Source organism: Alosa sapidissima, chromosome 6, assembly GCF_018492685.1.
Source record: "Alosa sapidissima isolate fAloSap1 chromosome 6, fAloSap1.pri, whole genome shotgun sequence".
NCBI classification, from domain to species: domain Eukaryota; kingdom Metazoa; phylum Chordata; class Actinopteri; order Clupeiformes; family Clupeidae; genus Alosa; species Alosa sapidissima.
The window spans coordinates 12,969,685-12,985,481 of NC_055962.1; the positions used below are offsets into that span (position 1 = coordinate 12,969,685).

General features: G+C 43.0%; 1 protein-coding gene across 12 annotated transcripts; it reads right to left on the reverse strand.

Annotated features, from left to right (window-relative positions):
• Positions 1-1,140: 1,140 nt before the first annotated feature.
• Positions 1,141-14,787, reverse strand: eif5 (eukaryotic translation initiation factor 5). 12 transcript variants are annotated; one of them, XR_006032469.1, is made up of 17 exons: positions 14,636-14,787; positions 14,114-14,357; positions 12,775-13,054; positions 12,338-12,419; positions 11,889-12,061; positions 10,080-10,191; positions 9,545-9,663; positions 8,934-9,095; positions 8,232-8,393; positions 7,737-7,901; positions 4,688-4,806; positions 3,215-3,333; positions 2,851-2,969; positions 2,487-2,605; positions 2,123-2,241; positions 1,595-1,757; positions 1,141-1,177 (listed from the first exon to the last, which is right to left on the reverse strand). XR_006032469.1 is itself a non-coding variant. In XM_042095722.1 (12 exons), exons 3-12 carry the CDS (start codon positions 12,844-12,846, stop codon positions 6,542-6,544), a joined length of 1,287 nt encoding a protein of 428 aa, XP_041951656.1. In that variant the 5' UTR covers positions 12,847-13,054; positions 14,151-14,357; positions 14,636-14,786; the 3' UTR covers positions 6,143-6,541. The 12 variants fall into 12 exon arrangements, 6 of the variants coding, with proteins under 6 accessions (XP_041951656.1, XP_041951657.1, XP_041951654.1 ...); XR_006032470.1 differs by lacking the exon at positions 4,688-4,806; XR_006032471.1 differs by lacking the exon at positions 1,595-1,757.
• Positions 14,788-15,797: the final 1,010 nt, after the last annotated feature.

Here is a 15,797-nt window from a genome sequence, read left to right on the forward strand (position 1 = left end):
ATGGAGTCATAAAGGGTTAACCAACCAAATGAGTTGTATCCTTTCATGGCTACAAACTAATGTGCGGGCATGAGCATAAAACTACTGTACAAGAAAATGGGCTTTGATGGGCTCTCCTTGCACAAAGGCATATGGAAACTGAGTACTAACCACCTCGACAAATTAACAGTGTAAAGCAAGTCAGTATCTGTTTCACATCTTCACATATTGCATTTTATTTACTTAACTTGCATGTGTGTAACCAAATAGGGATGCAATCATTCAACTAGAATGGCAAAAGCCCGTTTTACTGGAATTCAATCATCTCTGTACACCCCTAAGCAGTAAACCATTGTGGTTGTTTTTCCAATTACCTTCTTGGCCGGGGTCCTATTTATTCAGCAAATTTACACGGCGAGTGCACTAGACTAGGCACACTGTAGCCATTATGTGTGAGCCTGTCGTCATCTACTATAATTGGTCTTTGTGGCCTACATTTCCACACTCAAGACCCAAGTGACCGTGAACACAAATCACTGAAATATTACTGATGTTCCAACTAGCTCAAATGTGAGGCTTACATAGCAATCACTTCTGAAAGGATCGATTAATTCACCCACAAAAGAACCATTAATATACATTTTACATTTAATGTCAAACATTCTTTAATAGCAAGTAGCAACACGGGGGAAAAAGTACATTTAGTGCTCTCCTCAGCCTCCTTCAGTCACTTGATGAAGGGCTCAGCCTTGGAGTGGAGTGGACCTCCTTTGCCAACTCCTGGGAGATGCACTTCTTTGGCACCTAAGACACAAGAGCATGTTCACATGAGGCACAACGTGAAGTAACCATGCTACCAAGACTAAAAGTCCATGTTCAAAAACAACAGTTTTTTGCGACAATAGCTCCACATCGGTGTTCGAACATAGTTTTCAGCATAGCTTAGAAAGCTTGTCAGAGAGCAGAGTTAATAACTCGGCATGTGTGAAGCAAAAAAAACAAAAACCCTGAAACACAGGCCTACACGAGGTGCTGGGATTTGTGGCGTTGAAACAGCTTGACAGTAAAGTTCTACTCACCACTGCGTCAGGTGCATCAATGTCGTCACGGTTTGCTGCCTCTCCACCAGAGCCGTTCTCTTTGTCCTTCTTGCGGTTTTTCTTTTCCTTCTCTTTCTTCACAGACCCGCTCTCATTCTCTGAATCAGGAAGAACAGGAGCCAATATAAAAAACAGCCTATGCTAAAAAACAGTTTACAGCTCTAGGTCACTGTTGCTCCACATCAGTGTTCGAACATAGTTTTCTGCAAAGCTTGGAAAGCTTAGAGAGCTGAGTTAATTGTTCCTCATTTGTGAAGCAAAAAAATTTTTTTTTAAAAAAACACCCCAAAAACACACACAAACCCAAACACAGGCCTATTTCAGGTGTTGGGGTTTGTGGTCTTAGTTACTTTCAAGCTGTATTGAGTAAATAACTCATGTGTGAAGCTTTTTTCCACCATTAAGTTTCTTGAGGTCTTAATAGAACAGTCAGTCATCCTAAGTACTAGAAGTGAGGAGCACCACAACACCAGTTTTCAACCCTGTCTACAGAGTCCTGTTCCACACACACACACCTTCTCGGCCCAGGCGAGGATGACATCCTCCTCGAGCATGTCTGCGTCGTACAGGTCCTTGAGGATGATGGGGACGCATGGGAGCAGCTGGCTCTGGTGGAGTTTCACCAGACACTCAAAGCCACCCAAGCAGGTACTTCTGGGCCTTGTTGTTGTGGCAGAACTGCAGGAGAGGAGAAAAGGGGGATGAGAAGTCAAAAGCAGTGAAGGACAAGCACAGTAGTTCACATACAGGGCAGGTTAGATGGAGACTAAACAGAGAGGCTGAAGATCCATCATGTCAGGAAAAGTCACTTGTACAACTTGTGTATTCAATCTTGACTGTGTGTGTGTGTGTGTGTGTGTCAAGTTGCTCCACATCAGTGTTCGAACATAGCTGTCTGCATAGCTTGGAAAGCTTATCAGAGAGCTGAGTTAATAGTTCCTCATTTGTGAAGCCAAAACAAAGTTACACACAAACACAACACAGGCCTACACGAGGTGCTGGGATTTGGTGTTGAAACAGCTTGACAGTAAAGTTCTACTCACCACTGCGTCAGGTGCATCAATGTCGTCACGGTTTGCTGCCTCTCCACCAGAGCCATTCTCTTTGTCCTTCTTGCGGTTTTTATTTTCCTTCTCTTTCTTCACAGACCCACTCTCATTCTCTATCAGGAAGAACAGGAAGAGCCAATATGAAAAACGGCCTGTGCTCAAAAATGGTCTACAGTTCTATGCCACTGTTGCTCCACATCAGTGTTCGAACATAGCTGTCTGCATAGCTTGGAAAGCTTAGAGAGCTGAGTTAATAATTCCTCATGTGTGAAGACAAAAATAAGAAACAGACAACACAGGCCTACACGAGGTGCTGGGATTTGGTGTTGAAACAGCTTCACAGTAAAGTTCTACTCACCACTGCGTCAGGTGCATCAATGTCGTCACGGTTTGCTGCCTCTCCACCAGAGCCATTCTCTTTGTCCTTCTTGCGGTTTTTATTTTCCTTCTCTTTCTTCACAGACCCACTCTCATTCTCTATCAGGAAGAACAGGAAGAGCCAATATGAAAAACGGCCTGTGCTCAAAAATGGTCTACAGTTCTATGCCACTGTTGCTCCACATCAGTGTTCGAACATAGCTGTCTGCATAGCTTGGAAAGCTTAGAGAGCTGAGTTAATAATTCCTCATGTGTGAAGACAAAAATAAGAAACAGACAACACAGGCCTACACGAGGTGCTGGGATTTGGTGTTGAAACAGCTTCACAGTAAAGTTCTACTCACCACTGCGTCAGGTGCATCAATGTCGTCACGGTTTGCTGCCTCTCCACCAGAGCCATTCTCTTTGTCCTTCTTGCGGTTTTTATTTTCCTTCTCTTTCTTCACAGACCCACTCTCATTCTCTATCAGGAAGAACAGGAAGAGCCAATATGAAAAACGGCCTGTGCTCAAAAATGGTCTACAGTTCTATGCCACTGTTGCTCCACATCAGTGTTCGAACATAGCTGTCTGCATAGCTTGGAAAGCTTAGAGAGCTGAGTTAATAATTCCTCATGTGTGAAGACAAAAATAAGAAACAGACAACACAGGCCTACACGAGGTGCTGGGATTTGGTGTTGAAACAGCTTCACAGTAAAGTTCTACTCACCACTGCGTCAGGTGCATCAATGTCGTCACGGTTTGCTGCCTCTCCACCAGAGCCATTCTCTTTGTCCTTCTTGCGGTTTTTATTTTCCTTCTCTTTCTTCACAGACCCACTCTCATTCTCTATCAGGAAGAACAGGAGGAGCCAATATGAAAAACGGCCTGTGCTCAGAAACGGTCTACAGTTCTTTGCCACTGTTGCTCCACATCAGCTTTTAAACGTAGTCTACTGCATAGCTCTGGAAGCTAATCAGAGAGCTTTGAATGACTCCTCATGTGTGAAGCTGAAATTATCTATATTAAAAAAAAAAAAAAAAAACAGGAACAGGAGACATAAGGGTGACTCACATTTTTACTGACACAACCAATGGGCTACAAGGCCAGTGGCAAGTAACACACAGCTTTCCTCGGTGGTCTCCTCTGCCCAGTCATTGTAGCCATCGTTCCAATCCTGCAGAGAGTAGGGAGACAATGACAAAAACAGTCTGTTAAAGGAACAACAAGCAAGCCTGATGCTTTTTCTCTACGAAACTCCCTCCCTCAGTCTGAAGCTCTTTTCCTTTTCTTTGCATCTTCCGTCAAGGGTTTTCGCTGCTTCTTCGCTGGCTCTGCCATTATAGACACGTTTGCAACAATCTCTAGCGTTTCGTTAGCCTGCCTCTGTGCTATATGCAGAATGTAAACTGATCCTGCTTCGGTCAGCGGGTAGGATACACCGAACTTGCAAGTGGGATATTGTTCTTACAGGCAGTAGGGGCGGGCGAGAGAGTCTTCATTCGCCCTGCCATTTAACCATATACAGACTTACGAAGATGATTAATTAACATGAAAACGTTGCCTGGTGTCCCTTTAAAACCCCTGAAAGGTTTATCATGTACCGACACATTTCCTTTCATGAGCGAGGTTGTGTGCTACAGGCTGAAGAACCACTACACATCAATAAAGGTTTCAAATATATGCTCATGTCAGGAAAAGTCACTTGTACAACATGAGTCACACACACTCAAGATTAAATACACAAGTTGCTCCACATCAGTGTTCGTACATAGCCGTCTGCATAGCTTGGAAAGCTTAGAGAGCTGAGTTAATAACTCAGCATGTGTGAAGCCAAAAAGACAACTTGACGGTAAAGTTCTACTCACTGCATTAGGTGCATCAATGTCGTCACGGTTTGCTGCCTCTCCACCAGAGCAGTTCTTTGTCCTTGCAGATTTTCTTTTCCTTCTTTCTTCACAGAGCCACACATTCTCTGTATCAGGAAGAACAGGAAGAGCCAATATGAAAAACGGCCTGTGCTCAAAAATGGTCTACACTTCTATGCCACTGTTGCTCCACATCAGTGTTCGAACATAGCTGTCTGCATAGCTTGGAAAGCTTAGAGAGCTGAGTTAATAGTTCCTCATTTGTGAAGCCAAAACACACACACACAGCTGGGATTTGTGGTGTTGAAACAGCTTGACAGTAAAGTTCTACTCACCACTGCGTCAGGTGCATCAATGTCGTCACGGTTTGCTGCCTCTCCACCAGAGCCGTTCTCTTTGTCCTTCTTGCGGTTTTTCTTTTCCTTCTCTTTCTTCACAGACCCACTCCCATTCTCTGTATCAGGAAGAAAGGGAGGGGCCCCAACATGAAAAACGGCCTGTGCTCAGAAACGGTCTACAGTTCTTTGCCACTGTTGCTCCACATCAGCTTTTAAACGTAGTCTACTGCATAGCTTTGGAAGCTAATCAGAGAGCTTTGAATGACCCCTCATGTGTGAAGCTGAAATTATCTAAAAAAATAAATAAATAAAAAAACAGGAACAGGAGACATAAGGGCGACTCACATTTTTACTGACACAACCAATGGGCTACAAGGCCAGTGGCAAGTAACACACAGCTTTCCTCGGTGGTCTCCTCTGCCCAGTCATTGTAGTCATTGTTCCCATCCTGCAGAGAGACGACAAAAACAGTGTTAAAACCGTTGAAAGGTTTATCATGTACCGACACATTTCCTTTCATGAGCGAGGTTGTGTGCTACAGGCTGAAGAACCACTATACATCACAATCCTCAATAAAAGGTTTCAAATATATGCTCATGTCAGGAAGTCACTTGTACAACTTGTGTATTTAATCTTGAGTGTGTGTGTGACTCAAGTTGCTCCACATCAGTGTTCGAACATAGCTGTCTGCATAGCTTGGAAAGCTTATCAGAGAGCTGAGTTAATAGTTCCTCATTTGTGAAGCCAAAACAAAGTTAAACACACAAACTCAACACAGGCCTACACGAGGTGCTGGGATTTGTGGTGTTGAAACAGCTTGACGGTAAAGTTCTACTCACCACTGCATCAGGTGCATCAATGTAGTCACGGTTTGCTGCCTCTCCACTGGAGCCATTTTCTGTCCTTCTTGCACTTCTTTCTTCACAGACCCACTCATTTTCTGCATCGGGAAGAAAAGGAGAAGCCAACATGGAAAAACAGCCTGTGGTCTAAAACAGCGTTCAGTTCTATGCCACTGTCCACATCAGTGTTCGAACATAAGCTTTCTGCATAGCTTGGAAAACTTCAGAGAGCTGAGTTAACTCATGTGAAGCAAAAATATCAAAAAAACAAACAAAATAAACACTGAAACACAAGCACACAGGCCTACTTCTGGTGCTGGGGGTTGACTGTAAATAAAGCGCTACTCACCAATGCATCAACGTAGTCACTGTTTGCTGCCTCTCCAACAGATCCAATCTCTTAGTCCTTCCATTCCTGTAGCCATTATGCGTGAGCCTGTCGTCATCTACTATAATTGGTCTTTGTGGCCTACATTTCCACACTCAAGTGACCGTGAACACAATCACTGAAATATTACTGATGTTCCAACCAGCTCAAATGTGAGGCTTACACAGCAATCACTTAATAAAGGATCGATGAATTCACCCACAAAAGAACCATTAGGAGCCATTTTACACTTAATGTCAAACATTCTTTAATAGTTCAAAAGTAACACAAGAGAAGAAAAGAGAAAATAAAAATACATGTGCATTTAGTGCTGTAGTTTCTAGCATATTTCACACCTACAAATTGAACAGCAGAACAGCTCAAGTCAATCAGTAGGGCTAGGGCAGGTTTGAGGAGCGGAGAGATGGGATGGGGAGGAGGTGATGCTAAAAATTAAGAAGCCTTTCGCAAGCGCTACATCATGATTGCAACGAGGAGCGGCGTTTGATCGAGCAGAGACGAATCAAAGGCATGCGCCTGACTTCTCTGTGACAGTCAGAAGCTTCATAGAGAATTTAGAGGCATCTTTTTTGCTTTTTTTCCTGTTTTTCTTTTATGAGTATGTGTGTTTGTGTGTGTTTCTTAAATGGCATCGATATCAATGTCATCCTCCTCTTTCTCCTGCTTCACTGGTGTCACAGTCTCCATTTTAAGTTCGCGAGCCGAGGAGGAATAGACAACCTGCAGAGGACAAGAAAAATTACATTAGTCACCAGTTAACCTAATACTCAGGGTACATCTAACAGCCTTCTTATGCAGACACTGCAGTTAAGCAAAACTAACTTGGAACATTCCATTAGTTCAACAAGGTTATGGTGCAACAGTGCTTTAAATTGAGCAGCCCAGACCAACAGCCTCGTCAGTGCTGGGGTTGGGGTTGAGGACTAGCGCGGAAGCAGAAACATCCAAAGACTGTACAAATACTGGCCATTTTAAAGCAGCACAATGTAAGCTTTGATGATAGTCGGCAACATTGAGATGTGAAATTTTTCCCCCTCATTTTAGCGGTGTGTTCCAACCCCAACGCAGAAGTGCATTATGCATATTCTATATGGTTATTCTCACATGACCATATACCACCAAAATGTATTTAATGATAAGTAAAACTAGCCGCTTGATAAAAATGGACCTCAAACTGGTACAATTAGGCTATAAGACTTGGAAATAGTCCAGACAAACAAATCTAAAAACAAAACACTGGTCATCCTTACCTCCACGTTGTCCTCATCTTCCTCCTCCTCTTCCTCGCTGCCCTCGCTCTCCTCCTCGGCCTCCTTCAGCCACTTGACGAAGGGCTCGGCCTTGGAGTGGATCTCCTTTGCCAGCTCCTTAGAGACATACTTCTTGGACACCTAAGAGACAAGAGAGTTCATGTGAGGCGCAACTAAACTATGCTACCAAGACTTGAAAAGAAATTGAATAAAAAAAATTAAAAAAAAAAGAACCACACGGTCACCAATTAAGGTTTCAAATATATGCTCATGTCAGGAACAGTCACTTGAACAACTTTTGTATTTAATCGAGTGTGTGTGACTCAAGTTGCTCCACATCAGTGTTCGAACATAGCTGTCTGCATAGCTTGGAAAGCTTATCAGAGAGCTGAGTTAATAATTCCTCATTTGTGAAGCCAGAAAATAGAATAAAAAAATAAAGAGATTTGAATATGAAAGGAGCAACAAATCACATATTTTACCCCTTTTTCCACCATTAATAAATAATACTATATACAAGAACGAAACTTTTCAACCCTGTCTACAGAGTCGTGTTCCACACACACCTTCTCGGCCCAGGCGAGGATGACATCCTCCTCGAGCATGTCTGCGTCGTACAGGTCCTTGAGGATGATGGGGACGCGTGGGAGCAGCTGGATCTGGTAGAGTTTCACCAGACACTCAAAGCCACCCAGCAGGTACTTCTGGGCCTTCTTGTTGTTGTGGCAGAACTGCAGGAGAGGAGAAAAGGGGGATGAGAAGTCAAGAGCAGTGGAGGACGAGCACAGTAGTTCACATACAGGGCAGGTTAGATGGAGACTAAACAGAGGCTGAAGAACCACTACACATCACAGTAACCATCATGTCAGGAAAAGTCACTTGTACAACTTGTGTATTCAATCTTGATTGTGTGTGTGTGTTGCTCCACATCAGTGTTCGAACATAGCTGTCTGCATAGCTTGGAAAGCTTATCAGAGAGCTGAGTTAATAGTTCCTCATTTGTGAAGCCAAAAAAAAAAAAGAATATGAATGAGAATAAAAGAAAGAATATTCTGACTTACACGGAGGAAGTGCCGCTTGTACTTCTTGATTTGCTCACGGATGTTCTGGTCGAAGAGCAGCTCGCTGAGGATGAGGGGGCCCATGGCCTTGACGTCCAGCCGCTCCGCCTCAGCCAGGATGTCCTTATCGGCAGAGTCGATCACTCCCTCCTCCTTCTTTTGCTGTGGACAAAACAGACAGAAAAGTCAAGGACAAGAGGACACAACTGCATTATTCTACATTTACATGAAGGGATTGGAACGGTCTTCATTCTACACCAGCCCAATAAGACCTAAAAGATGCCACGGAATCCATCTCAACATCTTTATCTATTAACAATAACTATTTAAGCCCGCACTTAACCCTTTTGTACAAGATTTATGTACAGTATTTACACAAGTCTGTATTGAAGACATGAAATATGTTTGAACAAAAAGGGGCATTTCCTATTTTGCCTTTGATGACCAGTTACAGCACGTCACAGTAACAATCTTGATCAGCAAGTAAGGTTTTAAATCAGGAAGTCACTTGTACAACTTGTGTATTCAATCTTGACTGTGTGTGTGTGTGTGTCAAGTTGCTCCACATCAGTGTTCGAACATAGCTGTCTGCATAGCTTGGAAAGCTTATCAGAGAGCTGAGTTAATAGTTCCTCATTTGTGAAGCCAAAACAAAGTTACACACAAACTCAACACAGGCCTACTTCAAGTGCTGGGGTTTACCTTGACGAAGTTGTAGAACATGTTGACCCGCTCCTCCAGGGTCTTCTCCAGGTCCTCGCTGAGGGTGAGGTTCTTGGCGTGCTCGCTGATCTCCTCCATACGCCGGCGCTGGGCCTCCTCGGTGGTCTCCTCTGCCCAGTCCTCATCGTCATCATCCCCATCCTGCAGAGAAACAGTAAGGAGACAGGAAACAGACAAATTCTGTTAAAACAGTGGAAAGGTTCATCATGTACCGACACATTTTCATTGCTACGAAAAATGCACACGCCTTTATCGAGGGGGAGTGAGCAAGGCTACGTGAGCTACAAGCTGAAGAACCACTACACATCACAGTAACCATCACGATGACCAACAAATGTTCCAAATATATGCTCATGTCAGGAAGTCACTTGTACAACTTTGAGTCACACACTCAAGATTCAATATACAAATTGCTCCACATCAGTGTTCGAACATAGCTGTCTGCATAGCTTGGAAAGCTTAGAGAGCTGAGTTAATAGTTCCTCATTTGTGAAGCCAAAAAACTGAAACACACACAAACACAACACAGGCCTACACGAGGTGCTGGGATTTGTGGCGTTGAAACAGCTTGACAGTAAAGTTCTACTCACCACTGCGTCAGGTGCATCAATGTCGTCACGGTTTGCTGCCTCTCCACCAGAGCCGTTCTCTTTGTCCTTCTTGCGGTTTTTCTTTTCCTTCTCTTTCTTCACAGACCCACTCTCATTCTCTGTATCAGGAAGAAAGGGAGGGGCCCCAACATGAAAAACGGCCTGTGCTCAGAAACGGTCTACAGTTCTTTGCCACTGTTGCTCCACATCAGCTTTTAAACGTAGTCTACTGCATAGCGTTGGAAGCTAATCAGAGAGCTTTGAATGACTCCTCATGTGTGAAGCTGAAATTATCTATAAAAAAACCTCCCACCACCACTCAGGAACGGCAGACATTAGGGTAACACATCTTTACTGATACGACGAATGGGCTACAAGTAATACACAGCTGGACTTGAGAAAGGTGACTGGTCTTAAGAAAATAGTAATTCCACTTCTTCAGTGCCGACTATCTGACCATCTCTTGTCTGTCGGTAGGCTATACATTTGATCAAAGTTTCTCAATGCCAAACTGTTCTCTGAATAAAGGGCCCACCTGGCGGATTCTTCAGAATAAAGGTGCAGAGCTTGTGTCGTGTGTCCAGCATGCCGCGGTAGCCACAGGCCTTGCAGGAGTTCCCAATGGTTTGCTTCTTAGGATTGATGTGCTGAAACAAGAACAAAACAGCCGCATTCAGGAAGACATCTGGTGCTAGCAAGCAGGTTTGATACACCCATGTAACTGACCAAAAGCCCAACATGACCCTAACCTAGATCATAGACGCCTGTGCCACTTGTGACGAAAGTAGAAGAGTGAAATCACTACTTCATTCCTTCCACATATATATTGTAGTCTGAAGTGATGAACGCCATACTCTTAAGGGGCCTTTATATGTCCAGTAACCATACCTAACGATTCAGAGGTACATCTAAATGAAGGTCACTCTTAAGGAATTGCTACATAACTTTTTAGTCAGTCCACATCTACTGCTTGTGATACAGTTTGAACCATCCTTCACACTGATCAATACATGCCCAACACTTGATCAATAGATCACCTCTGTGTTAAAGGCAGACCTGGAGAAAACCTGGGGGGGGGGGGGAGTGGCGGGTGGACACTACATGAGGATGCATAACCAGCTCTGTAAATACTACATGAGGGATCTCCTGAATCAGCGGGTCTGAGACTAGCCGTCTTCACATTCGTGAAGGCTGTGCAGTGCGCTGTGTGTGACGGTGCGTAAGTGTTCCATCTCTCTGCAGGTGTGTGCGTGCTTAGCAGCGGTAAATCACACAGGGATTATGCTCCACAACAGCAGGGGATATCATTACTAAGGAGGCCCATTATGAAAAAATAAAGAGACTGAGGAAGGGGGGGGGGGGGAGCTTGGAGAAAAATTACAAAACAAACCATCTGCACTGCAGAGGCGCAGAGACTTCACTGCTGCATTGGAGAGTGGAAATGCAACTTTGCACTACAGGGAAGATCAGTGGGAGGAATGTTTTGTCCCAAACTGCTGCAGTACACACCTTAAGGTTGAATACATTGCAGCCAGGCATTCAGAAAATACTCAAGAATGTTGGAAAATGAATGTTCTAAAGAAAATTGTGGTTCACGGAATGGAATTTCAAAACCTGAAATTGTTGTGAAACAAGTTTGTTTAGAAGTTTCAGCAGGGTAGTTTTGGACATTCTTAGACGGAGATAGTGTGAACCACTTTAAAGCAAGGGTTTAATGGAGTTCCACACTCATACCGAACTAAACCATGGTGTCCAAACTGGGGGTATGGAACAAATAGTTTCCTGTGTGACACTTAAACCCTAGAGGGAATAAATAAATAAATAAATAAAAAAAACTCATACCAAACGTCACTGCTCTTGCTCAAAGTCCAAAAATCAATCGGAGCAGATAGTTCTGAACAGAAACAGAACACAGAGCCAACCAACAAGACCTCACAGCAGCCATTTTATTTGGCTTTTAGGACTTCACAAATTCAACCAAAAACATGGCCACAGCCACACACAAAACATCTAGGTTGGACACCACACAAGCACCATCTCATAACGGTGTCCTTTATTTGCTGAGTCACAATCCCAGCATCTCTGGCAACAAAGCTGACCTCATTGGAGCCACCACACTCAGCAAAAAAAAAAATGACCGAGGTACCATTGAGTTCAGCCACTTGTTTTACATTACAGAGCAGCGAGGGCTTCAGCAAACTATTGTCATTTCTGTATAATACATTTGTACTGCAATAAAGAAACATAATTTGTTACTGTTGGTTAATGAATCAGGGTTAAGTCTATGGCATTCCAAAGTCAATCTGGATTAATGGGAGAGAGCAAAACATATGTGCCTATTTACCAGGTCTGTTTCAGGATTATCACACTCTGGGCACAACACAAATTTCCGGATAAATCCGTCCAACATGTCTTGCAGCTTGTTCGCCTCGTGGGATCCGTTGACAATGTAACGGTCATTCTTAGAATCAAACTGGGTCTGAGCGCCCAACTCACAACCAAAAAACTTGGTGGGATCTAGAAGGAAGAGGAGGGGGGAAAAAACGTCTGTAAAGATGACTTGTTACTATCCAAAAAAATAAAATAAAAAAAACTGCTGTATAACAAAGCAATCATTTTAACTGATATTCACTGCTCAGAAGATGATCAGTCACAGTAAAACCATGAGAGCATTTCTTTATGCTCAAGAAGAATACTGAAGCCACCAGAATATAAATCTAGAAAATCACTTCTGACTGAAATCTGACCCACCAAAAACCACTGGGTCAACTACAACTCATGTGACATACTTACACGTCGGTGGCCTGTTCAAAGCCTTGGCGACATCAACCATGTTGACTATGACAGTTTTTATTCCATTACCCTTGCCTTCCACCTGAGTAGAGAAAACAGGCCAATGTTAAATGTAAAAGGACTCAAGAAATATTTTTTTGAATGGTGAATCAGATGGACAGGAGAGGGAGGTAAGGAAGAATTGGTAAATAAAACAAATCTTCAAACTGATGAAATACCAGACCGTTTTTTTGAGCAATGTTGCTGGGCAATGCTCTTGATACTGGGCATGTTTTCTTATGATCTACTTATATATTTAATTAAGCAAATTGCCATGCTTATTCAATCAGAACATGAAACCAGTTATGTGGTTGGCCTGAAATATCTTTCCAAATGTTGCCCCGTCTTAAGAGTCCCCCAGTACCCAAATGGACACCTGTAGTACTCCAATTACTCACCTTAGCAATCAGACGGGGCATTTTGTAGCGGTAGAACTGGTCTGACACGCTGCGGTTGACGTTGACAGACATCTTGGCCTTGAGTTGGTACTATCAGCAAGACGAAAAGATCTTGAATTGGCAATTCTTGGTATTGTCTGCCTGGAGAGGGGGGGATGACATAAACGACTGCAAGAGGACTCGGTCTCTGACATGAAAAAGGTGTTGCCACTGAGGCTCCAGGCTCGTTGCTTGTGGACTAAGTTCCCTCCACACAGGTTCCGACAGCTGCACGACAGCTCTGCTAGGAAAAGGGGTTTAAAAAGAAAAAGGGAGAAAATAAGTAATGTTTGGTTAGGACAGATAACATTTCACTAGGTCACACACAAACAGTATGCTCAAGGGCAGTCAACCCGCCTACTGCCAATGGCCATGCCCATTTATCTTATTGCAACACCTGGTCTGTGGGAGGGAGTGAAATGTTACGTTTACCAATGCTCAATATGCCAAAATGTATTTAACATTTAGTATGAAATAAATTAACTTGACATGATCTCCCCATATTTTACCGTTCCTTCACCCTACCAACCATCAAGTAAGAAGGCTGACGTGTCAAATTCATAATGCAGCAGAGCTGGCAACCTGCTTCGTAAAGTTAACGTAACGCTGGTTTTGAGTGACCAAAACAAGTTATGGTTAACCACATAAATAATAACGTCTCACTTCGTATTTGATATCAATGAACATTCAACCAACCTGTTTTCCTCAACGTAATATAAAATAACAAGAGAAAGGACATAACATGTTGCAGTGGCTTGCGACATACATTATTTTACTTACTCTAGTTATAGCCAAATAAGCTATTTACGATCAACTTCAGCTAACATCAATGTGAACGTTGACGTTACCGCAAGACTGCAACGTGGTGCCAGCGCACGACGGGTATCGATCATGTTAACGTTAACGGTTTTGAAAAGCAGTTTATGACTATGGAAGCTTGTTATCCTCAAAATATCACCTGAAAACAATTAAGACTGAAGAACAGTTCTTGAAAGTAGGACTGGATTGAGAGGAACACGTTGCCAGAACCAGATGGAGCAAAGTGCTGCAGAGTGCGTCACACTAATCAGACATCGCTAGCTAGCAGGCTACACTCGTTGCGAATCGAGAATGGGGCGCCATTTTGATTCCAGAAAGCTCAATAGCTTTGCTAACGTTAGCTAGTGTCACCAGCTATCCATTAGCTGGCCACCTAGCATTCAAGGAAAATAACGCTAGCTGGCTACCATAGAGGTTACATCAGACATGCATGAATACTGGTGGGAAATGTGTGGCTATATATAACGTTAGGGATATGTACCTTTCCCATCCGTGGCTCCTGTCGTCCGGGTACTCACCGTTTTCGTAAAACAAAGACATAAACACAATGCTGGTCGCCCAGAGACGCAATGAAGTAGTTTGTGGGTTATAATCAATTTTTGGATGCAGTTGTAACGAGATACAGCACCACGCCGCTAATGTTAAGCCAAGACTGTTGGGCTAGACCTTGCAGTGGTTAGCAAAAAATCCAAGGATGATGCCTGTCCACCTTTGAAATGAGGAATCTGAAACAAAAACAAAAAAGAATAACTGCATTATTGTTACCAGGCAACACTATTAGGCTCGATGTGTGACAAGATGTCACTGGCTAACTAGCCAATGCTATCTACACGCTATTAGCAAAACATGCTAGCTAACATATGTTGATGGAATTACATCCATCCAGCGCTTACACCAATCGAATGGTTGAAAAAATAAATCAAAGCTATGATTTCTACCCTTAATTTCTTATATCTTGCTTTCGAATTATTCATGTCAACTTCAATTTCAACAACGAACTCACCTCTCTAGCAGCAAGCTAGCTACCTCTTCAGGCAACGTGTATGCTATGCCACAATGAGCGTTTGCAACGTGACAGTGAATCTTAACTTGCTCCTCAACTTACTCCGCCCATTGATTATAAATGACTGTGCAGCTCTACCATTTCATTTGTCCTTTGCCTTGTCAATCTTAGACCCAGTAGGGGTAGTAGGCCCACTCTGGGTAGGCCTAATCAAAAGTTGAAATTACAGGTCATATGATTAAAAGGTGGCAGATGAGCATAGCACATTTTTGTGGCCTAACCCATATGTGTTCGCATGTAAAAGCAGTTGTGTAGGATCAGTTTGTCTTTTGACAACATAAAATGCAAATTAGTTAGCCTACAAAATGAACATTGACCCACTTAAAGTATGATAATTTACCATTTCTACTGTAGCCTGTTAGGCCTAATTTAGCCTTGTAAAATAGGCTGTTACTATTCTTTATATGATTATTCATAATGTTTCCAGAATTCAGGCTACCAAATCGCTCTGATGTCCTGATATATCTGAACACATTAACATTCTATGTGATTCATGTGATTATCTTTCAGGGCAAAAGATTCCACCACAACAAAGCAACACTGTTCTTCGAAACATTTCCAAAGGATTTGCCTCACAAAGTACTTACTGTAGTAGATGCTGAATGAACAGGTGACCACATGGTCAATAGTGGCTAAGCTCCCAATGACTGAATAGAGTTAGCTTTTGATTGGCTCATTTCCCCCTTTTCAAAATACATTCCACGTTTTGTGACACCATAAATACCCTGCAAACCCAGCGCCAAAGGATGACACACAGACCGAACGATCTAGACATGTTTTCATCCCTCGCTTGAAACAATGGGTTTTCTGGCAGAGTTGATAGAACATAGGGTGGCCCGTTTGGTAGGAATGCTGGGGCAAACAGAGGCTGTGGTCTCTCTGGATTACTTTGGGGATTACGGAGGGTAGCGGCTGGCTTACTGTTGACTGTTGACTGGAACTGAGGGGCCTGTTCTTATGTGATTCAGTCACAGAGGAGGATCTCTTAATATAGAGCCACTATATATAGGCTACCATTTTACAGTGTTAGCTATTATTATTGACAATGCTCTAATGTAGCCTAATGTTTTATTTTGGCTCGTGAAATTCCTATATTTGTTAT